Source organism: Ahaetulla prasina, chromosome 5, assembly GCF_028640845.1.
Source record: "Ahaetulla prasina isolate Xishuangbanna chromosome 5, ASM2864084v1, whole genome shotgun sequence".
In the NCBI taxonomy this organism is placed as follows: Eukaryota; Metazoa; Chordata; class Lepidosauria; order Squamata; family Colubridae; genus Ahaetulla; species Ahaetulla prasina.
Genome location: NC_080543.1, coordinates 62,893,522 through 62,920,318, shown reverse-complemented (window position 1 = coordinate 62,920,318; position 26,797 = coordinate 62,893,522). Strand labels below are relative to the sequence as shown.

General features: G+C 40.6%; 1 protein-coding gene across 2 annotated transcripts in view; it reads right to left on the bottom strand.

Moving 5' to 3' along the window:
- EFHC2 (EF-hand domain containing 2) overlaps positions 1–26,797 on the bottom strand; it is a 58,390-nt gene that overhangs the window by 25,204 nt on the left and 6,389 nt on the right. For both annotated transcript variants that reach the window (XM_058186540.1, XM_058186541.1), the window contains 5 exons: positions 20,695–20,918; positions 13,604–13,855; positions 12,479–12,589; positions 12,089–12,227; positions 621–786 (listed from right to left, as the gene is read on the bottom strand). In XM_058186540.1, coding sequence (XP_058042523.1) covers positions 621–786; positions 12,089–12,227; positions 12,479–12,589; positions 13,604–13,855; positions 20,695–20,918 — 892 coding nt within the window. The remainder of the gene's footprint in view (positions 1–620; positions 787–12,088; positions 12,228–12,478; positions 12,590–13,603; positions 13,856–20,694; positions 20,919–26,797) is intronic.

The window sequence follows — 26,797 nt, the reverse complement described above, 5'->3', positions numbered from 1 at the left end:
AATAATAATAATAATAATAATAATAATAATAATAATAATAATAATAATAATATTCCTAGGAAGAGCAGACTGATCTTGTTGGGCTTCCAATCTTTGATATGTTATTTAACTGCACTAAGTGCACACTCATCCCATTATTAAGAACGCTTCCTAAAGAAGACAAGGTACTGAAGTTTTGGGGAGATGGCCATGAACCATACTGATTTGTAATTGTCCTCTATAAGGAAAGAATTCAAATCTGTGGGGAAATTCCATAGCAGGCTTTCTCCAAAATTTACCCATGTAGTATATAATGATCCAGATGTCCTAATTCCAAAAACTACTTTATAAATCCCAGACTACATTGCAAAATAGAGCATGATATAGGATATATAAATGATTACAGAGTAGAGGCCAGAAAAGATAAATGGACTATGATGGTTCTTAGATTTCTTATACAGATTAATGAAAATATATTAGGAGATCAAAACTTTGTTAATAGGATCTGTTGTCTACCAGACAGAAAATATGACTGCTACAATTGCCCGTTTTTATTGACGTTATTAAAAAAATGACCATCTCTTCCTGTCTCTCATTCAAATAGAGAAAAAAGGTTCTGAGTATCACTTTTATTCAGATACCTGTCTTTTTCCATGAATTTCTTGAAGTCCTTTTGGGGAGGTTTAGGAAGCAAGCTAAGGCAAGAGCAAAGAGAGTCTTCTTCAGATCCAAAACCACTGTACGGAGGAATCACTCTTTCTATTTTCAGAGAAGGGGCTGTCTTGTATGGAACTGGAGTAAAATCCTCTGTGAAACACAAGTAGCAAATCAACATATTTCAGATTAATTCCTGAATATTAGCGCTTACATTTTATTTATACCATACATCTATTGAAATAAAATAATTTTCCATTTTTTTTTAAAAAAAGTCTAAGATAAGTTTTAAGAATAAGACATTTCTCTAAACAGGAATTTTTGTAAAATAATTTCCCCGCATATCACCATTGATAGTTCCCTTTGCTTCCTATACGTTTGCCTGTTCAGTAAAATGAGCACTATGAAGCACTATGAAAGCACTATATAAGTCTAAGTGCTATTGCTATTTTTTTATAGATAGGAAAAACTTATACATTATTAAGAATAACTATATGTTATGCTAGAAAATGGACCTTTATTCACATCATTAGAGTTTTAGATTATTTTAGTCTTTTTAAATATAAATACAGATCACTGAAGTTTACCACTGAATAATTTCATAACTATATTTCATAACATTTTACTCCAGCCAGCTATGTATAATTTATATGTAACCATCCTGCCCTAACATTAAATTACATGGGTAAACCAATTTATTCTCACTGAGCTCAGCTAAATTACAGCTAATAATGGAGAATATTTGTAGTTCAGGGTTGAAAGAAGAGGGCCGTGAAAATATTTGCAGATCCCTCGCATCCTGGACATAAACTGTTTCAACTCCTACCCTCAAAACGACGCTATAGAGCACTGCACACCAGAACAACTAGACACAAGAACAGTTTTTTCCCGAAGGCCATCACTCTGCTAAACAAATAATTCCCTCAACACTGTCAGACTATTTACTGAATCTGCACTACTATTAATCGTTTCATAGTTCCCATCACCAATCTCTTTCCACTTATGACTGTATGACTATAACTTGTTGCTGGCAATCCTTATGATTTATATTGATATATTGATCATCAATTGTGTTGTAAATGTTGTACCTTGATGAACGTATCTTTTCTTTTATGTACACTGAGAGCATATGCACCAAGACAAATTCCTTGTGTGTCCAATCACACTTGGCCAATAAAAAATTCTATTCTATTCTATTCTAAATGAGGGGTCCTTGATTGTTTTCTTCCAGACGTTTTATTCCCAAAACTAGGTAACATCATCCTGCTAATCCACTGTTTTGGTAATGAAAAGTCTGCAAGAAAACAATCAAGCTCAGAGAGCACCAAGGACCCCTTCATTATAGCTATACATTTATGAAGAGTTACTGGGAGTCAGGCAGTATTGCTGCTAACAGTATCACTACTTATAATAATCTCTGTATTATATGAAATACTAGAACCAACCAATTGATTCCTCTCCTAGCGAAGAATTAAAAGAGAAAATTATGACATATGCTGAATTATCAGTAGAAAGACAAAATTGTCTGCATTGAAAGTAATGTCCCCAAAAGATCTGGCACCTATAATGAAGGATGTAAATAAGACCCTTGCAGAGATTAAAATAACATGTATCAAACAGACCAATCAGTTTGCCTACAGTACAGCAGTGGTTGATATAGAAAAACTGAATATCAAACTTAGAAAACAAAAAGCAAAATCATATGCAATCCCAAAATGGAAGAGCAGATTGGAGATAAAAATAAAGAAATTAAGATCAGATGTGAGTAATTTAAAAAATATGAAAAAGCAAAACTTGAAAAAATGTAAGGAAAAAGATAAGCTTAATAAAAAAAATTATCTTAGCACAAGAAAAATTGAAGAAATCAATTTTTAGAAATAATAAAGCAGCAAATAACAATAGTGGGGAACACTGATGAACAGATCATCCAATTTAAATAAAACCACCTATTTCAATCAGACCAGAAATGATTCTACCAAGTATAAATGGCAACAGAAATTCTGAAAATGGAAAACCAAATAAAAAGGAAACAATCATTTTGGAAAGACATATGGGAAACTTAGAAAGAATGCAAGATGGATAAAAGAATTTGAAAATGAATTTACTACAAATCAAATGGAAGAGCCAATAATATGAGCAGAAATTTTAACAATTTAAAATTTTTCAAGTGAAAATGATTAAAAATTAAATAATTCCTAGAAATTATCAATTGAATAGCTTTTGGCTCAAATAGTTGACTAGCTTACATCCAACTATAGCTAAACAGCCTAATGAACTATTGCAATAATTGGCTAATCCTAATTTGATTCAAAAAAATCTGGTGAAAGGAAACTACAGGCCAACAACATGCCAAGAAACTACAGGCCAACAATATGCTTGCCAACAATATTTAAATTACTCACCAGCATGATGGCAGGTAAAATGCAAGGTCATTTAGAAGAAAATAACATCCTTTCAATAGAAAAGAAAGGAAATAAAAGGAAAAGCAGAGATACAAAAGATCAAATTCTGAGTGATAAAATGGTTTTGGAGAATTGCATATGGCAAAAAGCAAATTTTCATATGGTCTGAACTGGTTATAAAAAGGCATTTGATTGATTACTATATAGGGTTATCAAATGTTTGCAAACAACTGGTGTCAGTAGAAACATTAGAATGTCTGTATGAAAATAATGAAGTAGTGGAAGGCAGAACTGGTGATTGGAAATGAAAAATATGGTTTGTCAGCATTAGGAAAGGCATCTTATTTATTTATTTTATTTTATTTTATTATTTAAACTTATATACCGCCCTATCTCCCAAAGGACTCAGGGCGGTTTACAGGCATATAAAAACATCAATATACAAATTAAAATAATCATTAAAAGACTTATTCTAATGCCAATAATTAATAATACCAATTGTTAAAAATAGAAATATAAATATTAAAATCAATTTAAAACCCCTCTAAATTTAAAAATCTAAGCCAGTCCTGCACAGATGAATAAATGAGTCTTGAGCTCGCGACGGAAGGTTCGAAGATCTGGAAGTTGACGGAGTCCTGGGGGGAGTTCGTTCCAGAGGTGGGAGCCCCCACAGAGAAGGCCCTTCCCCTGGGCGTCGCCAGACGACACTGCCTAGCTGACGGCACCCTGAGGAGTCCCTCCCTGTGAGAGCGCACGGGTCGGTGAGAGGTATCTGGTCGCAGTAGGCGGTCCCGTAGATAACCCGGCCCTATGCCATGGAGCGCTTTAAAGGTGGTCACCAAAACCTTGAAGCGCACCCGAAGGCCACAGGTAGCCAGTGCAGCCTGCGCAGGATGGGTGTTATCACGGGAGCCACGGGGCTCCATCTATCACCCGCAGCCGCATTCTGGACTAACTGCAGCCTCCGGATGCCCTTCAAGGAAGCCCCATGTAGAGAGCGTTGCAGTAATCCAGGCGAGACGTCACGAGGCGTGAGTGACCGTGCATAGGGCCTCCCGGTCCAGAAAGGCGAACTGGCGCACCAGGCGAACCTGGTAGAACGCTCTCCTGGAGACGGCCGTCAAGTGATCTTCTAGAGACAGCCGCTCATCCAGGAGGACGCTGTTGCGCACCCTCTCCATCGGGGCCAATGACTCGCCACCGATGGTCAGCCGGATTTAGCTGACTGTACCGGGATGCCGCATCCACAGCCACTCTGTCTTGGAGGGATTGAGCTTGAGCCTGTTTCTCCCCATCCAGACCCGACGGCCTCCAGACACCGGGACAGCACTTGATAGCCGTTGGGGTGGTCCGGTGTGGAAAAGTACAGCTGGGTGTCATCCGCATACAGCTGGTACCTCACACCGAACCCACTGATGATCTCACCCAGCGGCTTCATGTAGATGTTGAACAGAAGGGGCGAGAGAATCGATCCCTGCGGCACCCCACAAGTGAGGCGCCTCGGGGCCGACCTCTGCCCCCCTGTCAACACCGACTGCGGCCGGTCGGAGAGATAGGGGGAGGAACACCGATAAACGGTGGCTCCCACTCCCAATCCTCCAACCGGCGCAGCAGGATACCATGGTCGATGGTATCAAAAGCCGCTGAGAGGTCTAATAGGACCAGGGCAGAGGAACAACCCCTATCCCTGGCCCTCCAGAGATCATCCACCAACGCGACCAAAGCCGTCTCCGTGCTGTAACCGGGCCGGAAACCGGACTGGAACGGGTCTAGATAGACAGTTTCATCCAGGTGCAAGGGAAACTGATATGCCACCATACTCTCTACAACCTTCGCCGCGAAGCGAAGGTTGGAGACCGGACGATAATTACCTAAAACAGCCGGGTCCAGGGAAGGCTTCTTGAGGAGGGCCCCCACCACCGCCTCTTTCAAGGCGGCCGGAAAGACACCCTCCACCAAGGAAGCGCCCGTAATCGCCTGGAGCCAGCCTCGTGTCACCTCCTGCGTGGCCAGCACCAACCAGGAGGGGCACGGGTCCAGTAAACACGTGGTGGCATTCAGCCTCCCTAACAGCCTGTCCATGTCCTCGGGAGCGACAGGGTCAAACTCATCCCATAAAATGTCACCAAGACCACCATCAGCCGTCTCACCCGTATCACCGCAATCTTGGTCCAAACCATCCCGGTTGAACGATTTTATCGATAGATAACCGTTAAACTCCTCAGCACGTCCCTGCACGGGTCATCCCGCTCCCCTGGTGTAGGAGGGAGCGGGTCACCAACAGGGCGGCTGGGCGGTTATCTGCCGATGCAATGAGGGAGGAGGCGAGCTACGCCTCGCTTCCTCAATGCCACTAGGTAAGTCCTGGTATAGGACTTCACTAGTGTCCGATCAGCTTCTGAACGGCTGGACCTCCAGGAACTCTCTAGGCGCCTTCTCCGCGCTCATCCTCTCAGCTCCTCGGAGAACCAAGGAGCCGGTTGGGACCTGCGCCGGGTCAGAGGTCGCAAAGGCACGACACGGTCTAAGGCCCCGCCGCGCCCGTTCCCAGGCCGCAACAAGTTCCTCAGCCGAGCCGTGAGCCAGACCTCAGGAAATGGCCCAAGCTCCGTCCGAACCCTCCGGGTCCATCAGGCGCCTGGGACGGAACCAACGTATCGGCTCCGTCTCCCTGCGGTGGTGAATGGCGGTCAGAAAGTCCAGGCGAAGGAGAGAGTGATCTGACCATGACAAAGGTTCAATGACTATTTCCTTTAAGTCCAGATCTCGACCACTGACCAGAGACAAAAATCAGGTCCAGAGTGCCACCCCAATGTGAGTAGGGCCATCAACTACTTGGGTCAGGTCCAAGGCCGTCATGGAAGCCATGAACTCCCGAGCTGCCGATGACGAGCCGGACGATGGCAAGTTAAAGCCCCCCATGACTAAAAGTCTGGGGGCCTCAACTGCCACCCCGGCCAGCATCTCCAGGAGCTCGGGCAGGGCAGCTGTCACACAGCAAGGAGCCAGGTACGTGATCAGCAAACCCATCTGGCACCTATGACCCCATCTCACAAAGAGGGATTCGCACCCGCAATCTGAGGTACAGTGGTCTCCTCGGCTCTAGACTCTCTAATCACAACCGCCACCCCGCCACCCCTACCCTGAGCCCTCGGCTGATGGAATGCACGGAAACCCGCGGCACATCTCCACAAGGCGCACCCCTTCCGTGCCCAGCCAGGTTTCCGTAACGCCTATAAGGTCCGCAGCGCCCCTGGATAAGGTCATATATTAGGGGCCTTATTAACTACGGACCGTCGTTGCATAACATCAGCCGCAGGCTCAGGCTCTGGGGTCTTGACCATCCGGGAACGGGAAAAGGACGAGGATCGGGCGCGCGACCGCTTGCAAACATCGGGCGCGCCCCCAGAACGATATGATCCCCTTCCGCCATATCTGCCCCTCCCACTTACCGTGAAAATCGGGCCACCCTCACCAACAGGAACGCAATCTCCCCTAACCTCCGAACCTATTAAAGAACCGTCACGAGCACGCGCAGGACTGGCTCCTCCCGACGGGCTACCCCAACGCCCGCCCTAACCTCCCACCCCTTAAAAAAGCCCTATCTAAAAACCCCCAAAGGCTCTTTTTTTTCGCATGCCACCTCTGTGGGTCCCAGGACCCGTCATTGAGGCCGGCCCTTGATAATGCGGCGGGCCATTCCTGCGAGGCGGGGGCACCTCGCAGGCGCAAGAGTTCTAAGGCAGAATATCGCATAAATAGGTTAAAAGCATAAACAGGAGAGAGAAGACGACGTGAGGTAGCAAGGTAAAGTCTGGGGTGGCAGGATGTAATGCCAAGTCCAAGTGGATACCCATCTTCCAAAATGTCTTCAGATGGTGGCTGGCTTAAAGCTGGTACAAGCTGGTATAAGTCGCAGATGCAATCTGATAGTAAAAAGTTATTGTGACTCTGCGGAAAGCTCAGTCCTAAAATCCATCCTAATAGAGGTGGTATTCATCTCCCCCGTTCGTGGCGTCACCGAGATTTCAAAGTAGATGTTTCCTCAAAAGATGTTGCAGAGTAGGGCCCCAATACACCATTCGGTCTCCAGTCACCTTCCCGGACAGTCCCAAAAATGGCCATAACCCCTAACTCCAGCCGGCCATATAAAGTGCAAGATGACAAATGCAGCTGACCCATGTTGCAGATGGTAATGCAACTCCTAGTCCGAGAAGAGGCAGGCCCCGCTAGGCCTGACCAGGCCAAGCTAGGCCAGGACACCTCCGGTGGGGGCCACAAGAGGGATCTTTCACAGCCCTTCACCCTAGACCCCTCCACCAAGTCCAGAGGGGGTCAGGGGAAGTCAAGAAGAGCTGGAGAGCCCAGAAACCATCCGAAGACGTCAGATGCCAAAAAAGCAACGAAACGGGGGGAAAAACCCAGCTGCGGCTTCCAACAGCCAAATCCAAGCCGCAGCCTCGTCCATAGCCCAGTGGCTGCCATCCGCAGCTCGCCCATCCCTCGGCCTCGTTCCCGGCAGTCGGGGGTCCAGAGAGGCTCCCAGACCTCTCCCCCGGCTGCCCGAAAGATGACATACCGGATTGGGGGCGAAACCGCTCGGCAGGCCACCTAGGTACCGGCGTCCTTCCTCCATGCCCAGCTGTTTCCTTCTTCGGCTCCCGCCCGGCCGAGTAGTAAAATGGCCGCCGTTCGCAGCTCGCTCTTCCCCGGCTTCGGTCTCGGCAGCCGTGAGTCCAAGGAGGTCCCAAGACCCCTCTCACGGCTGCTCAGATGATAATAGACCTAGCCGAGGGGCGTAGGCTGCTCGGCAGGCCGCCTGAGCGTCGCCATCCCCCACTTCACCGGATCGTCGTCGTCCCGATCTCCCGGTTAGGCAGCCATCTTGCGCATGCGTTTTAGGGCACCTTCCAGGGTGACTCATTATTACCCTTATTATTTGTTATTGCTATGATCCCACTTTCAGTGATTTTGAAAAAAAATACATGAATCTTGAATACAAACAGCAAAAAGTTCTAATAAAATTTCACATCTACTTTAGATGGATGATCTGAAGTTTTATGGAAAATTAGAAATTGAAATCGAACCATTAGGAGCCATCAGGATGAAACCTATAAATATCTGGGCACTCTATAGTTGAGCAACATCAAGTATGAATAAATTAAAAATGTGTTTAGTAAAGATATCCAAAGAGTGAGAAAAGATAAAAATTAGTACCCAATACAAAAGAAGTACATTGTGTGGTTTGGTCAAGTAAAGAGAATAAATCACAAAACAAATGAGTGGATTGAAAGGAAGGAGAAGGTTAAGCAAATTGTGATTACCATAAATAGAGCTGACATAAGAGAGAGAGAGTTAGAAACCTGACAAACTGAGAGTGTTAGAAACCTGACAAACAAAAGACAATGCATGAATCAGTAAATGAACATAGTGAAAGAAAGAATAGCTTCCCAAGACTGAAAGATGTGAACAGGATATACTGAACAGGATTGATATAAATTAAATTTAGTTAAGAGCTCTTTTTTCTCTTTTCTTATCTCCTGACTTCAATTTCTTTTGCTTACTGCTTTTTATTTTCTCTGCATTGTGTTGTTTATACCAAAGGGGAATAACATTACAACATATTCCAAACAATAAATGGGATATGTTCCTTGAGGACAAAAACTTTTCTAATGTGCAGTTATCTTGTTCCTGAATCTGAATTTCAGGACTTGCATAACAAATAGATTGCTGATTAAGATCTTCCTTGCATTCCAACACTGCCACCTAGTGCATTTCTTGAAGATGGGCTAAAAGGAACTACATTTAAATGGTTCTTCCAAGAGAACCGTTGTAAAAACGGAAAGCCAGTTCTTCTACTTCCGTTGCACCAGCCACTGCAGATCACATGCTCAGCTTGAAACTGAAAGCTGAAAGCAATACTTTGTGTTAATCTCTCAAATGCATTTATTTTACTCATTTACTTGAGTATTTTTGCTGCTCTAGTCTGCAGATTCTAAGAAATAAGAAGCAACTGTTTCTGTTGCTTTTCTCATTCTCTCAGAAATATTGCTGCAAGGCAGGATGTGAAAATAAATCTTTCTCACAAGAAACCACACATTCTTTTCAGCTGGTGAGTGTCCAATAGCAATCATAAAATACTGAGATAATCATGCTTAAACAAATAGTTTACTCTTAATTTTCAATGCAGCAGACTATTTAAATTCACATTTAACTCTCCAAGAGAAATCATTTCAAACTTAAAGGACTTGAACTTAGGTTTTGCAGTTGCTGTTGTTTCTCTAATAGAGTTCCCATGACCATGTTTTGTTACAATCTGATATAATCTGATGTTCAGACTGTCTAACTTTCAATAAACAAAACAGTGAATCAGTTAAAGAAGGCTGGTTAATTCTTACTTCATCTGAAGAGTAAAGTAATAGCAGTCAAAATTTAAGTCCTGCTCCAGTTTGGAGCAGAACACCCATTACTTAAAATTGTTTTCTCCTTGGAAGCTGCATTTACTAAAGCACTCATGGGGAGAGCTGGTCATGTTACTGGAGTGGACAGGACAACTCTTTATTTTTGAACATATTTGCAAGTTTCAGTATTAAATAGCTTGATATGCGTACTGCAAACCTTCAATCCTAAAAAATATCAAAAACTTTGCCAGTAAATTATTTCAATGGACTGCTCCTGAGGAGATTTAGGGGCCACACAGAGCCTATGGGCTGCCTGTTGACCTAAAGAAGACATGTCAAGCACAAGGCCCATAGGCCACATCTGGCCCATGATGTGGTTAGATCTGGCCTGTGGGGCTGCCTGGAGGCAACGAGGGGCTGGCCCATGCTGCCTCAACCCCAGTCCAGCCCAACAGGCGGCGACTGCATGGGGGCTGGCATCCAGGGTGGCTCCATGGGCTTGATCTAAGGCCTGGGTGGGCCACCACGAAGTTGGTATAGATCAGTGTGGGGCCAACAGCAGCATAGGAGCAGCCACCATTGTCTCCACTGCCTCCATGGCTTGCTTGCCGGTGCGGCTCTGGAGCCCACCCCTACCCCCATGTGGGAAAACCATGGCCACCCGCAGCTTTGCCACCCTCTCCCCCTCCTTCCCTTCATCCCTTTCTGGACGCGGAGGGAGGGAGGGAGGGAGGAAGGAGGGAAGGAGGGAGGGAGGAAGGGAGGAAGGGAGGAAGGAAGGAAGGAAGGAAGGAAGGAAGGAAGGAAGGAAGGAAGGAAGGAAGGAAGGAAATTGGAATGATAGGGAGGGAGGGTCTGAGGGAAGTCCTGCCTTAGCACTTGGCCACCAGAAGCCCAGCTGCCCTTTTGCCATCCCCTTGCCCCCTTCTCCTGGTCTCTCCTGGTGGTCTTCCTTTCTATCACTGAGGATGCTTTGCTTACAAAGCTGGGTCTCCTTGCATGGAGAGGGAGTGGGCGTCCCTCTGACTTATGCACTTTGCCATCCTGCACCCACCATGAACCTGGCCAAGGACAGCACAGCAGCAGCAATCTCAAGGAGGAAGTAAGTGCAGCTGGGTGCCTTCTTGGGGAAGTGGGGCGGGGGTGGGCTGCTGGGTCCCAATGCCCCAGGAGCTTGAGGCCCATGCTGGGCATTTGCCCTCTGCTGCACAGAGCTCCGAGCAGCCCGCGCTGCCATCCGGGGGTCCTTTGCGTGGCCTGAGAGTGACAGCGAGGCTCCTTCGGTGAACAAGGCTTTGATGCTCACTCTGATTTTGCTTTTCTCCACTGGAGACTTCCAGATCCCCCCTCCCAGCCTTGACTTGCTCCCCACAGAAGGTGGAGGACGATGCTGCTGCATGTGGAAGCAAAGAGGAGAAAGGTTGCAGGAAGCAGTTTCCGCCAAGTCAACTTCTGCCTTGACAGATCTCTAGAGGGGAGGAGGGGCTGGCAGGGGAGCTTCATGAGGGAAGCCTGCCCCAACAAGACAGCATTCTTACACACATGATTTGAAATGGGGATTCCCTTTCAAGAAGGAACAGCCTCCCTCGTGCAGGACCAGGAAGCACTGCTCCCCCGCCTCCTCCTCTTGCTCTCCAGAGATCTGTCAAGGCAGAAGTTGGACTCGGAGGAAATTGCTTCCTGCAAACTTTCTCCTCTGTGCTTCCACACGCAGTAGTATTGTCCTCCGCTTCCTGCTTTGCTGGGAGGGGGCACCAGACAGGGAAATGTCAACGATATCTGGGATTGGGGGAAGAATGTCTCCTTTAACATGTTGTGCACACGCACACACACACACCCCATTCCAAGTTTGGAGTCTTTTATCCACATCTGAACTTGCAACTCCCAATCATGCCTGGGCTTAGGGAGAAGGCCCTCTCCTTTCCCTGTGCATAAAAATCCCCAAATGTAGAATGGGGGGGAGCGTGTGTGAGCATGCGTGCACGCACTTGGCTGCCAGAAGTTTAGGGAGATGAGGAGCTTGTAGGGCACCATATTGTCCCCACGTTCAGTTAGCCAGTACAACTTATTCAGTCCCAACCTAGCCATACCTGGTCCACCACACCCAGGAAAGAGGGTTGAGCCAGTCATACTCAGCCATGCCCACCTAGTTGCGGTGACCCAGCTGTGACCTCCCAGCCACACCTACCCAGCCACGCCTACCTGGCTGCTGTGACTCGTCATAGTCTTACATGCAACTGGCCCTTTGAGGGCAATCATAATGCTGATACAGCCCTTGATGAAATTGAGTTTGACATCCTTGGTCTAAGTTATTTCATTTTATTTATTTTTAATTTACTATTAAATATGATTATTCTCCATTCATATTTTTCTTCTATCTCATTATACGTTTTAATTTGGTAACAACCTTTGACAATTTCTGGGGGATATAACTAGAGGTAAAAGTACATGGAATCCAAGGGGCTCAGATATGACAGAATCTTTGCCATACAAGGATATTAATAAAAGCATTCATCTCCAATTGCTTAAGTTCCTATAACGATGTTATTGCTAAAATTTGCACTACAATAATGAAGGTTCTCAATGGATTAAAAAACTAACCTTGACAAATGCCCAATTTAAAATTAAAATATTGGTATTTTTACTTACTGATTCCATACTTTGTCTTATAATATTCTTTGGAAAATTCATCACAATCACAGAGAATTATTTTTCGTCCCCAAACATTGATTGTTGCTCCTATTCTCAGGTCACAGTCTTTATAAAATTCCTGATACACTGCTCCTGTCTAATAATTGGGGAGTGGGGAGAGAAGAAATATATACATTAAAGGTTACATCAGTTATTCTATTTTGAAAAATTTCTTGAGAAGCTTCGGTTTGAGAAATATCTTTTTGTATGAGATTATATTTTTGTATTACATTATACATCTTCTCCCAATTCACATTTTTACCCAACCTGCTTACTCAGGTACCAGTCATAAAAATACAATTTAAATATAGTGAACTTTGTAAATTATAATTGTCTAAAATAGCTTACCTTACGATTATCCAGAATATAACGACCTTTATTCCCAACTAGCCCTCCAAATACATTCAAGACTGTTCGATCTGTAATTGTACCAGGCTGATATATTCCAACTGGAGCAAACTGGGGTTCAGGTAAAAGACATAGGCTATTAATATATATAATTACCAGACTAACTAAAGAAAGCAGCCAGGATTATCTTGTATAAAGAGTGCTCGATTTATGACCATTCATTCAGCAACTAATTGAAATTACACTGGTGCTAATTTTTTTTTTTTTTTACATTTATACCCCGCCCTTCTCCGAAGACTCAGGGCGGCTTACAATGTATAAGGCAATAGTCTCATTCTATTTGTATATTTTTTTACAAAGTCAACTTATTGCCCCCCCAACAATCTGGGTCCTCATTTTACCTACCTTATAAAGGGTGGAAGGCTGAGTCAACCTTGGGCCGGGCTCGAACCTGCAGTAATTGCAGGCTCTGTGTTCTAATAACATAATTGAATGGAATTACGACCCATGCCTGAAGTTACAGCTGTTGCAATGTTCTCATGATCATGTGATCAAAATTCAGGAACTTGGCAGCTCAGCCACACTTACAACCGCTGAGCCACTGCAACTCCCTCCACCCACCTATGTAAATCTATGCAACTATGTAAAAATGTTTATGTGTGCTGAGGCCTCCCTCAGGAAGAATTGCATGTGTTGTAACACCCCATATTATCCTTAGCCTACATTGGGCATCCAGTTGTTTTTCCCATCCCCCCTGAAGCAACTGGTGCTATTTAGTTGGGATTCCATTCACTTAATGACCCATGAGATCGCTTAACAATTACAAATGTGAGTGCCAGAATTGCAGTTGTTCAGCAAAGTGGTCATGTCATGTTTCATTTAAAGACCACTTCACTCAACCATCAAGATTCCTGCCCCAATTGTAATAATAAGTCAAGAACTACCTGCATCTGAAATTTTATAAGGTAATAAATGTCTGTTTCACATAAAAGCTATATTTTATGTCCAGCTAACTATATATATATAAATATTTATTTCATTGAAAAAGACAGCAAATGAAATAAATGTATAAATGCATCCCAACCCTGCAAAATATCAAATCATATTTTTCACATACGCATTTACCTTTGGTAGTTTCTGTCTATTGAGGAATAGAGGTACAGCATCCCGGCCAGAATTTACAGGTATCACTTCTTTTATTTCAATCGTATCATCAGCCAAAAAATAATGTAGCACCACTTTTCGAAAGTCCCCAAACATTGTTTCAGTGTCATCCCAAACACCGTAAAAACGTAAAACATGTCCTTCATGTTCCAGAAACTGGCGAAGTGTATCAAAGCGCTCATAGGGGCGCAATGGTGTCATACTATCTATCAACTGTAGATAAAAAAAGAAAATGTTTTTTAAAATGATTATTGTTATGAACATACAAATCTCAATGTGTTAGTAACTTTTAAAATGTCCCATAGGACCAGTCTTCATAGCCAAAACCATATTTTTTTCTAATACTTCTTGTTTCCTATTCATTTTATTTTAGTATAACATATACACATTTCAATTTTGTTATAGCAAATGAAATATATGCTACATTTAATAACCATCCAGGAACAATTTCAATAGTGAGTTCAAGTATCAAGGTTTCAATTTTTTTTTTCTTTTTATGAAGAACTTTTACATCTAAAAACTGGAAATTTACTTATTTATTTATTGAATTTATATTGCCACTTATTCACACACGGCGACTCAATGCGGCTTACAGAATATAAAACCTCATTTAAAACAATAAAACAAATAAAAAAGAATCAAATAAATAAATATAATAAAATAAAATCACCCCACCCTCCACATCACATGAGCCATTTAATGGACTCCACCCCGTTCTGGGATTCCCAGGCCTGCTGGCCGAACCAGGTCTTCAGCGCCTTCAGGAAGAATATTAGAATGGGGGCCATTCTAATCTCTGAGGAAATGATGTTCCAGAGAGAGAGAGAGAGAGAGAGAGACCATGGAAAAGGCCCTTCTTCTGGGTCCTACCAGGTATATCTCCTGAGGGGATAAGACCCGCAACATTTCCTCCTCCCCGCTCTGATGGGTAGTTGTGACTGGAAAGAAACGGTCCCTCAGATAACCTGGTCCCAAGCTATGAAGGGCTTTAAAGTTGACAACCAGCACACTGAATAGTACCTGGAAGCAAATTGGTAGCCAATGCAGCTCTCACAGGAAAGGTGATACATGTACACATCAGGGTCTGCACAAAACTATGTGGGACACTGTATTTTGCACCAACTGGAGCTTCCGGACGCTCTTCAAGGGCAGCCCCATGTAAAGCGCATTGCAATAGTCAAGACCGGATGTGACTAGGGCATGAGTGACTATGAGTAGGAATTGTTGGTCCAGGAAAGGGCATAACTGGCACACAACCCATAGTTGCGCAAAAGCTCTCCTGGCCACAACCACCACCTGCTCTTTGAACAGGAGTCATGAGTCCAGGAGAACTCTCAGATTATGCACAGGGTCTGTTTGGGCTAGTGCCACCCCATCCAAGACTAAAGGCGGCAATTCTCCTGAGCCAACGAGCCCAAACCCAGAGCCACTTGGTCTTGCCAAGGTTTAGTTTCAACCCATTGCTCCCCATCCAACCCCTAACAGCCTCCAGACAACTTTACGATCTTCCAATATCTCAATATACGATCCCATTTTTTGTATGCAAAAATGTGTCTCAGGCACATTTTTGTCAGATATATTTTCTTCATTTTGTAAACAATCTTTTTCATGTTCTGAAGTGGTATTATAAAATTTCTTATCCAAGTAGGTATTAGTTCTTGTTCTCGAAATGAACCTTTTAGTATTATTTAAGATTAGTAGTTGCTACATTATGCCTATAAAATAAACTAAATAAAAATAGTTGTTCTCAAAATACATCCATTAGTATTATTTCAGTATTAGTAACTTGCTACAATACGCTTAAGGAACGTTCAGAGAAAAAACAAAGAATTGTATTGAAAACCACATTAGCTGAATAATTGGAGGTAACGAGACTATATAAAAAGCAGTTTGTGAAAATAGGAACACATTCTGAATGGAAGAAAATGGTCTGAAGAAATGGCAGCAATGAGGAAAAAGATAATACAGATAAAAATTTGAAGAGACTGAATTGTTCACTGACAAAGCTAGAAAGCCAATAGAAATACCCTAGAAACGGTATAAATGATATTACCTTCAATTTGAAGCCTGAGTTTGATTTCAAAATCAAATTAATGAAATGTGAGTGAAGGAGACAAGCAATAAACATCTAAAGGAAACAGGATTAACATCCCTGTCTCTTCAGAACACTAACGTTAGATATTATGACATCACTGAAGAGGAAGTGGGAGGGGGTGCTGGAATCAAGGGGAAAAAAGGAAAAAAGGCACATAGAAAGGCATAAAATGTTGTTAGCTTATTATTCTATAAGCCCCAACCAATGATTGAGCAATCATAGTATTCCAGACTTTAAAATATTAATAAAATGATCGCGGAGTATAAGGCTGGGAAGAATCTTATGATCTTCTAGTCCAAGCCCTTTTCCAACATAGTAATCCACAAGCAGAACAGTGTAGATTTATAAATCAACCTAAACTAAATTTTGCAACCCTAACCCTGTTTATTACATTACTATTTGCCGGGTTCACATAAGACATAAAACATTATTTAAAACCATGGTTAACTTAGAATGCTAATCCAAAACTAAACAAATTACATTATGGCTTAGCATGTTGTGTGAATCAGATCCAGATCAATTGAACTGTAGTGAAAGAAGCAAAGTTTCATTTTATTATGAAGCAACATAGACTTGGCCAACTGAATAGTAGAAGCTAGGTGCTCTAGTACGGCTATATTGAACTGCTTTCAACAATTCAATATCTCTTAGTTTAATCTATACAATGGGACCATTATGAAAATAAAGAAATAAAATGCTAGTTAAACAAAAAGGTATATGTGCTCTTTTAATCATGCAAGCATGATTTTAAAAATAAAGAACTGGGATGACAGTTGCATGATAAAAAAACTGTCATGGTGTTTGGGGGCAAGAAAGAGGGAGAAACTGTTAACAGCTATAGGAGTTAATGTGGATTAGGAGCTGTCAGTACATTGTTCAATTTAAATCATTCATAACACATCTACAGTAGCATCATTTTGATATTCCTGCTTTACATCATTGTTATATCTTTTACAAAACATACGAGATAAAATGAATAAATGGGCAAAAAAGACTAGATCAAAAAGATTGTGAGGGGAAAATGGTAAATTCTTTCAGTAATATATGTCGCATTTATCAATTAAATACAAATAAATCTTACACTGTACGATTATAACAACTCTAATGAATCTCTAAATTTTCCATAGATTAATATAATCATTCTTCTGGAAAACAAGTCAGTTAATTTGCCAGATTTAGGTATTTTAAAATATATATTGCCACTCAATTATTTTATATGCCAGCTAAAATAATAAGTATGTTAACATTAGCAATAGTAAACACATGTATTCTGTAAGTTACATATGCGCAAATCAATTAAGAAAAATTTCTATCTCAAATCTGCTATCCACTTCTCGCAGTCACTAGGCTATAGAAATTTAAGCAACAATCCTACAATCATGGAGTAAACACCAAAAAAAAATAGTGATAATTTGAGTAGATGCAGTAGTATAGGATTGCTTTGTAAATACGGCTGAGGATACACAAAATATTTGTGCACAACAGTGACTTAATTTAAATGGCCAGCTGTGGCAAAATATCCCTACTTCTTAAAATGACATTTACGACCTTGTTTTTTTATTTTTAATATATTCATATTTAATTGTGCTAAAATTCTCTAGATTCTGTGTGTCTGTTTGCATACATGTGTGTGCAGAATCAGATGGATTTAGAAAAAAAAGGATGGTCAGCTGCCACCTTTTTGTAATATCATGTATTCTCAATAAGCCAATTGAAAAGAGAAGCCTAGTGCAGATAATAAAGTGAAAATATTACTAGTCAATCCAGTATGTATTTTTATGTGGGCCCTGTGCATAAGCAATTATGGACATCAATTTCCAAATACATCATTTATGTCATTTATAAGATGTGTGTGAAACATCTTTGTATCTTGTTCTAAACATTTAGGGAAGCAGAGTTTCTACTTTTTGTTGAGTTAACATTGAAATATTATTAAGAGAAAACAAGCATCACAGAAGTATAAATAAGTGTGTATAAAACTGAGTAAAGATGTGTGTGCATATTTGCAAGCTCTCAGTAGTTATAAGTTCAGCATACAAAAGCCTTTCAATCAGCAACTACTGATCCTGTCCCAGACAAAAAAAAGAAATGATACACAGAACTGTTTCAGTGCCCTAACAGCTACTTTTTTATTTTGTCTGTTATAGTATAATTATGAATAATCCATAATTCTTGATTTATGAAATCTTAGATTAACTCCATTGTCCATATTCTTAACAATGGCTTTCAGAAATTAATTCATAATCTCTTGGCACTTATTATAATGACCGCAGAACTCTATATATGTTCAGCCACCCCTGTCATATGGCTCCTTATCTACAATTCTGTAACATAAAGGAGCATCTATGGACATTCTCAGTCATCCAGGTCATGGTTGTCCCAAAGGTGCTTTTTCCAAGACGCAACTGGACTTTCTTGTTTTTCTTTGAAGACGTTTGGCTTCTTTCTTATCCAAGGAGCTTCTTCAGCTCCCATTCCCCACGACCCAGTCAGAGCTGAAGAAGCTTCTTGAATGAGAAGCCAAACGTCTTCAAAGAAAAACAAAAAAATCCAGTTGAAAAAAGTCGTCTTGAAAAAACATCTTGGGACAACATAAAGGAATCTACTCTTTTCCATCAGTTTTATTTCATTCTCTTGTCTTTTGTTCTATTGTAAATTAATCGTTATGCAACATAGGAAAGGACAAATGATAATAGAAACTGGTATTAAATTAATCTGACAGTTACCATGGTGCAGTTACATTTATGCTAGGAGAATCCTAATTAAAAATCTATGTAAAAGGTTGTAGTGCTATTACATTGATTCAAACATGTATTACAAGATAAACTATAAATATTCTGCACATTCATTCTGGTAATGTTGAAGTACAGCTAGGTTTGTGATAAATGGCATTAAGAATTTTCAGTAGGTTAGAGTAGGCCAACAAATGTCTGTTCAGTTGATTTATTTCATGAAATTTCTCCTTAGGGTAGCTATTATTTTATGTTTATTATTAAGTTCCGGGCTTTAAAACCAAACAGCTTTGAATATATTACATATTTTACAATCCCTTCCAGAACAATAAAACAACTGCCAAAATGTTTAAAAGTATCAACAAGATTAGAATTTAAATGAAATTGTCTCAAAGGGGGTTATACACAAGAACACAACATTTGGGCAGATTCATATAATGGGAATTCTGTTGCACTGTGTTACATTTTATAACGTAATTATAAACATTCAGCAGAGTTTCTTACATATGTGAATTCCTCTTACAATTTTTGTATCAACTTCCCTGAATTATCAGCTACTCAGTTTTAGGCAATAGGTCTTACTAGAGAGAAACCTTCAGCTCTTACTTCATTTTAACCTAATTCATCTCCAGTGCCTATTTTCCTTCTGCTTCCCTTTAACATAAACTGGCCCACATTTTCTCCTATAATAAATCTCACAAAGAATCTGTCCCAGTTGTAATCCTCAACCTAGTGTTGAAATCAACCAAAACAATGAATTTGTCACTGTCAAAGCTTATTCAAATAATTTGATTCAGGTCTTCATAGAAAGCTTTCTTGTCTTCAAATCTGCTAGTGAGAAGTTAGTAAATAGGTGCTGACAATGGTTATATACCAGGATTTGCTGAGAGGAAAACGGAACTTCATGAGGCATTCATTTATTCCAGTAGGTAAGAGTAGAGTTCTTCAGCAGAGCAATTTTGACTGCAAAATCTACTCTGTGAGTCCTGTTATCAGTCAATTTTTCTTTTCCAAAAAAACTCACTTGCAATTCCTGTAATGAACCCTCATCTGCCAGCCTGATCTCACTGAGTGCAGCAATGTCAATGCTATAATAGCAAAGCTGGGCTGCTATGAGCACTGTTTGTCTTTCAGGCCATGGCACCTTGTCTCTATCCAACAATGTATGGATGTTCCAGGCTCCAAAAATGAGTTTTCTTTGATTTTCCCCCCTTGATTCTTGACTGTTAAGGGGATGATCTGCTAGCTACGATTAACTAGCCAGATGTTGTTGAGGGGCAGGCAATGTTTAGAAACCTTTTCTAACCCCCTCCCTTATATAAAGGTGAACACTGCTATCTTAAAAGGTCTGCTAAGTTGCCCTTGATGTTGCCAGACATTTCTGCTGCTCTAGGTATACAAATGAACGACCAAGGCACATAATGAAATATGAAATACAAAATGGACAGGGTAAGAGTATCTTGAAACAGAGTCAACTGCCAGACAACAAGCAAGCTGCAAGCTACATAGCTGATTAGTGTTAATTGAAAATTCTCAAAGAAAATATAGACTAGAAAGATTCAATCAGTGCCTTTTATCAGAGAAATAAAATAATTACTGCTGCAATTGAAGAGGGGCTTGTTATTATGCTTACTATGTTCCATGCTGATATGTGTTGAATAATGGGCCGTTCAGTCAAATAAAGTTAAAGAAACATTTATAGAACATTATAAGTTTCTTTTAAACAGGCTCCACTGTATATAATCATTCTTACTCCTAAGATTGCAATATTTAAAAAAGTATTAAAGGAACTTTATTATCTGCAATACTTTTGAACACTCCTTGATCTACTATTCAATATTTTATTTGCAAATGAGAGAAGGCAAGAGATTTTACATGCTATCTAACACATCCTGCATATGTTTGAAAACTATGCATAATGCATGAAGATACTGCCAATTTAATCTGGTTTACTCATCGATACAAGCACCTATTTATAGTGATGGCAAACACAACGTTAAGCTATACTTCTGGTCTTGTTCTGAGGGAATAAAGATATTATAAGGAATATATGCAAACCAATACAAGAAATGTAATAAAATATGGATTATTAATGTAAGACTTCTTAAGAAGGATTCTTTAAGATATTTCTTTCCCAACATGAACTTTTCCTTGTTTGTTATGTTCAAGCTGTTCTTAATTTTACCCTACAAACAACAGTTTCGTCAATCATTCTTTCATCTAACCTTCTGGCGTCCTTTCGTATAGGGATCATCTGGACGTTCCAATGGTGGGTTTAATTTGACTCCCATCTTTCTCAAGAAATTTTTAGTGAACTGATCACAGTCTATAATTTTATATCTTTGGTCATAAAATATCACATCAGTGTCAAGGTTGAAATAATCAACAGTATAAAACTGATCTTCATTAGGAGGCGGGAGTGGAATCCGATGGCGCCTAAGAAGTGTTCCTATGTTGAAGAAAAACACAATTAATATAACTTACTCCAAACTGTAACTTTGTATTAACGTTATTCACATGAAATCTCAAAATAGTTACATGGTAACCGAAATTTCACCTGAAATATTAAATAGGGTGAATTTAAACATCAATTTAAATAGCGCCCTTTGGACTGTGCCACTTGAAACTTGTATCTGAGGATTTCTCTCAGAAAATCATCGATAAAAACAGTATATCAGGGTTTTGTTCCTTTATATATTATTTCTATATGCATTCAGAATTCTGTGCCTCTAATTCCAGTAGTTTACTAGGTAAAGATGTAACGTTTGAAACAATTACTGTATTTTAGCATTCCTTGTTTGAAATTACCCTTAATTTACAACAGTTTGTTTAGTGATTGTTTGAAGTTACAATTTGACTTATGTCCATTTTTTACACTTACAACTATTGCAGCATCCCAATGGTCACATGATCAAAATTCAGACACTTGACAATTGACTCATATTTATGACGGTTGCAGCATCCTGGGGGTCATGTATTTCACTTTTTGTGCTCTTCTGATAAGCAAAGTCAATGGGAAAGCCAGATTCACTTAATAACTGTATTACTAATTTAACAACTGCATTGATTCACTGTGGCAAGAAAGATTATAATATGGGGTAAAACTCACTTAACAAATGTCTCGCTTAGTAAGAGAAATTTTGGGCTCAATTGTGATTGTTGTAAGTTGTACTGTGTTGCACTAATACATTTTTTTTTATTTATAATTAAATTGTATGGTTTTAACTATATTTTTTCCAATGCAATCAGAGCCCTCTTGAATCCCTTTATCAGAAAGAGATCCTATAATTCCTATGTGCCTTAATAACAGCAAGTCCTTATTCCATTCCTTAAATTGTCCAAAGAATCATTTGGAGAATTGGTATTATGATTAATACCTGTGAGATTAAGGGAAGATATAGAGAACACTCAAATTAAAATAAATATCCAATAGCATATTACTGCTTATCATGACTATCTTTAAAGCACAATATTATGAAATTCAGATAAAATAGCTACCAAAAGTTTAAAATGTCTTAAGGGAAAGGATCAAAATTCCTGGAAAAGATTCAATATTCAAGATTCAATCAGGCCAGAAATGTATTAACAAGGGAGATCAGAGCAGCAAAAAGAACCTACTCTGAAAAGCTAAAGAATCAGTTCTCAACAAATGAACCAGCAAACATGTGAAAAACTCTTAAAAATATCACCGGCTACGGCAAACCGCCTTCCCAGGCTGAAGGAAATCAGCAACTGGCAGATGACCTGAATGTGTTTTACTGCAGGTTTGAAAGGAAACTACAGCCACCTATCTCCACAACCCCCATCTCAGACACACCAACAACAGCCAAGCCTCCTACAATTGACCCCATCCCATTGGGTTCACAACCCCTAGTGATCAGAGAAAAGGAAGTGCAAGACCTATTTCACAGACAAAAGCCAGGAAAAGCTCCAGGCCCAGACAAGATAACTTCTTCTTGCTTAAATTGGCCCCCATCTTCACCCATATCTTCAATAAATCACTAGAGATGTGCTATGTTTCTTTTTCTTCAAACGCTCTACTATCATCCCAGTGCCGAAGAAGCCCACCATCAAGAAACTGAATGACTACACACCAGTTGCTCTAACATCTGTAGTCATGAAAACCTTTGAAAGGCTGGTGCTGTCCCACTTGAAAACCATCACGGATCCGCTGTTAGACCCCTTGCAATTAGCATACTGAGCAAATAGATCAACAGATGCTGCTGTTAATATGGCTCTGCACTACATCCTACAACATCTTGAATATCCAAAGACCTATTGTCGTGTCCCACTCCTCCGCTGACGGCCGGGTCAGGGAAATCCGAATCAGGCTTGCCTCTGCAGCTCTGCCCAAAGTCCTAGCAAAGTCCTCAGAGCAGGCAGGAGACCAGTAAGTGACTTCAGCAAGATAAGTTCGACTTTTGCCTGACTCAGAGACTGCCAGAAAGCAGATCCTTTATATAGGCCATGGGGTGTGGCTCCATGACTCAGCACTCATTAAGGCCTGCCCCTCCCTTCCTTCTGTTGCCTCTGCCTATCCAGCCTTCTGATGCGAGGGTCACACCAATCAGCAGCTGTTGGGAATAAACCCTCCTCAGGCTCACATGCTGTGGAGGAGGGGGAGGGGTCTAGCTGCTCCGTTTGCCTGGGCATGGAGTCAGGGCTGGGGCCGGGAGATGCTCCTTCTTCTGCAGTTTGTGTGGGCATGGAGCCAGGACTTGGGCCGGGAGGCATACATTCGGGAGCAGGTAAGAAGGCCCCGGCTGCTCTGAGGGCGGGCAAGACACAACACCTATGCAAGGGTCCTCTTTGTAGACTTTAGTTCAGCATTCAACACCATCATTCCAGACACTCTTCTAACTAAGCTAAACCAGCTACAGGTATCTGAATACACTTGTAAGTGGATCACAAGCTTCCTAACAAACAGGAAGCAGCAGGTGAAGCTAAGCAAAATCACGTCAGATATCTGTACAATTAGCACAGAGGGCCCCCAAGGCTGTGTGTTCTCCCCACTTCTCTTCTCTCTGTATACCAATGACTGCATCTCTAACGATCCATCTGTTAAACTACTGAAGTTCGCAGATGACAGTGACAACAGTGACAACAGTGATCGGTCTCATTCAAGACAATGATGAATCTGTATACAGATGGGAGGTTGAACGAATAGCCTTGTGGTGCAACCGGAACAATCTGGAACGGAACACACTCAAAATCGTAGAAATGGTGTTAGACTTTAGGAGAAACCCCTCCATACTTCCACCTCTCACAATAGTAGACAACACAGTATCAACAGTAGAAACCTTCACATTTCTAGGTTCTACCATATCGCAAAATCTAAAATGGACAGCTGACATAAAAATGTCATCAAAAAAGGACAATAAAGAATGTTCTTTTTGCGCCAACTCAGAAAGCTCAAACTGCCCAAGGAGCCGCTGATACAGCTAGCTCTACAGAGGAATTTTTGTGTCTGTCATCTGCACCTCTATAACTGTTTGGTTTGGTTCTGCAACCCAACAAGACTTCAGAGGATAATTAGAACTGCAGAAAAAATAATTGCTACTAACCTGCTTTCCACTGAGGACCTGTATACTGCACGAATCAAAAAGAGGGCTGTGGAAATATTTACAGATCCCTCACATCCTGGACATAAACTATTTCAACTCCTACCCTCAAAACGACGCTATAGAGCACTGGACATCAGAACAACTAGACACAAGAACAGTTTTTTCCCAAATGCCATCACTCTGCTAAACAAATAATTCCCTCAACTCTGTCAAACTATTTACTAAATCTGCACTACTATTAATCTTCTCATTGTTCCCATCACCCATCTCCTTCCACTTATGACTGTAACTTTGTTGCTTGTATCCTTACAATTTATACTGATGTTGTTTCCTGATTGCTTAATTGTAGCCTATGACTATCATTAAGTATTGTATCATTAAGTGTTAAATTTGTACCCTATGACTATCATTAAATGTTGTAAGTGTTGTACCTTGATGATGGTATCTTTTCTTTTATGTACCCTGAGAGCATATGCACCAAGACAAATTCCAATCACACTTGGCCAATAAAAAATTCTATCCTATCCTATCCTATCCTATCCTATCCTATCCTATTCTAATATATAATAAAATAAGTAGTGGAAGCATACTTTTTAAAAAACAATGATACCATGAGTATGCATATAAGAATCTCTTAGCTCACTCCCCCTGAAGCCTAGTTGTATTTATGAACGGGATTTATATGTTTTGCATACTCTATAAAAATATTATTCAGGATCCTGTCCTGAGCAAGAATTATCCTTATCTCTACTGAAATAATAGTTATAAGCCAAAACTTAGCTTTCACCTTCCTTTCTTCACCTTTGTATGTCATTCTAATACTCATGGAATATAGCCAATACCCATACCCTTTTAACTCCATGAAATGCAGTTACAGTAGATAAGTATGCATAAAAGTTATATTATTATGGTAAATTAATAATACACATATTTTTATAGAAAACAGTTATCATAAAACTGAGTTTTTGAGTATAAAATAGAAACATATACTATTCTTCAGTATTTCAGGAGTGATTTGTTTTAATTTCTGGTAAAATAATAACTGGAGATGGAATTTTAGTTATAATTCCACGCATTATTTAATATACTACCTTCCTATAGCACACAGAGAAACATGTAACTGGGAAAGAATAAGTAAAAGAATACTTCTGCATATTTTTTTAAATCAGTCTAATATAATTTTAATGGTTATATAACGGAAAAAAATAGAAATGACCCTGTTTCTTTCCTGGATTCAAAGGAGAGCAGATTTCCACACTTTCCATACTCAATTGTTACTAATGCCTCACTGCAAAGCTGAGTATCAGTAATTTGAGATAAGCAATTCTTCAAAAAGGAGCAATACAATGCAATACAGCAGCGGTTCTCGACCTGTGGGTCGTGACCCCATTGGGGGTCGAATGACGATTTGCCAGGGATCGCCTAAGACCTTCGGAAATATGGGAAGTATACTTGCGAGTCGAAGAATCGCGCTCCAATGGTTGACTCCACAAGCCAGCTGCAGGCTCTTCAGATCGCTAGCTGAATTCAGCTTCAGGCGCGATGAATTAAAAAAGAGAGAAATCTTTGCTCGGATGTCTCTCTCTCAAGCCAGCTGCAATCACTCCCAATCGCTAGCCTAATCTGGCTTCAGGCACGATAAACTTAACAGGGGAGGAGTCTCCGCTTTAATGCCTCCGTCCTCAAGGCAATCACAAGCAGTTCAGATCGCTAGCTAATACGGCTTCAGGCACGATAAATTCAAAACGAAAATAATTTTATGGTTGAGGGTTGCCACATTGTGGGGAATTGTATTAAAGGGGTCGCCACATCGTGGGGAATTGTATTAAAGGGGTCACAGCACTATAAAGGTTGAGAACCACTGCAATACAGGGTAGTCTTTGAATTATAATATTTCATTTAGTGACTAAAGTTATCACAGCATTGAAAAAAGTGACTTTAGACCATTTTTCATACTTATGACTGTTTTAGCATCCTCGTGGTCATGTGATCAAATTCAAACACTTGGCAACTGACTCACATTTATGACAGTGACAGTGTTCCCAGATCATGTGATGACTTTTTGCAACCTTCTGACAAGCAATGTCAATGGGGTAGTTAGATTCACTTAACAACCATGTTACTAAGTTAAGAACTGCAGTGATTCACTTAACAACTGTGGCATAAAATGGAGCAATACTCACTTAACAAATGTCTCACTTAGCAACAGATAGTTAACTGTTATTCTGTTCCTGTGCATATTTATTTAAAATCAAATCTTACTTCATTCAATGGGATATATTTAAACACATAAAATCACAATACAGATTTCTGTTTTTCTGCAATCATATCAAATGCTGAAATTAGAAGGCCACCTATAAACTTGTTCCAGAAAACTATCCTTAGCTGAACAACTTTCTCTCACAATACATTCAAACTCAATTATACCAACAGCACAGTAAATGGACTAAAATACCTCTACTTTACTTTCCCTCTCAACTCTCTTCTCTTGTTTCTATAGTGTGCATCTTCAAATCAGTGCTGATTCTAATAAGTACATCAACCATGCAGTTTTCTTGGCAACATTTTTCAGAAGTAGCTTGCTATTACCTTTTCCCTAGGACTGAGGGACAGCAATTGACCCTAAGTCACCATATCATTTTGGACCTAAAGAACTACATTGTCTTTAGCAAAACCATTAAAATTAATTGACATTAGGTTAGGGTTAAGGTTTGAAAAGAAAACACAAAACATGGGATGAATACTGCAAGCAGAAAAGCTGGGA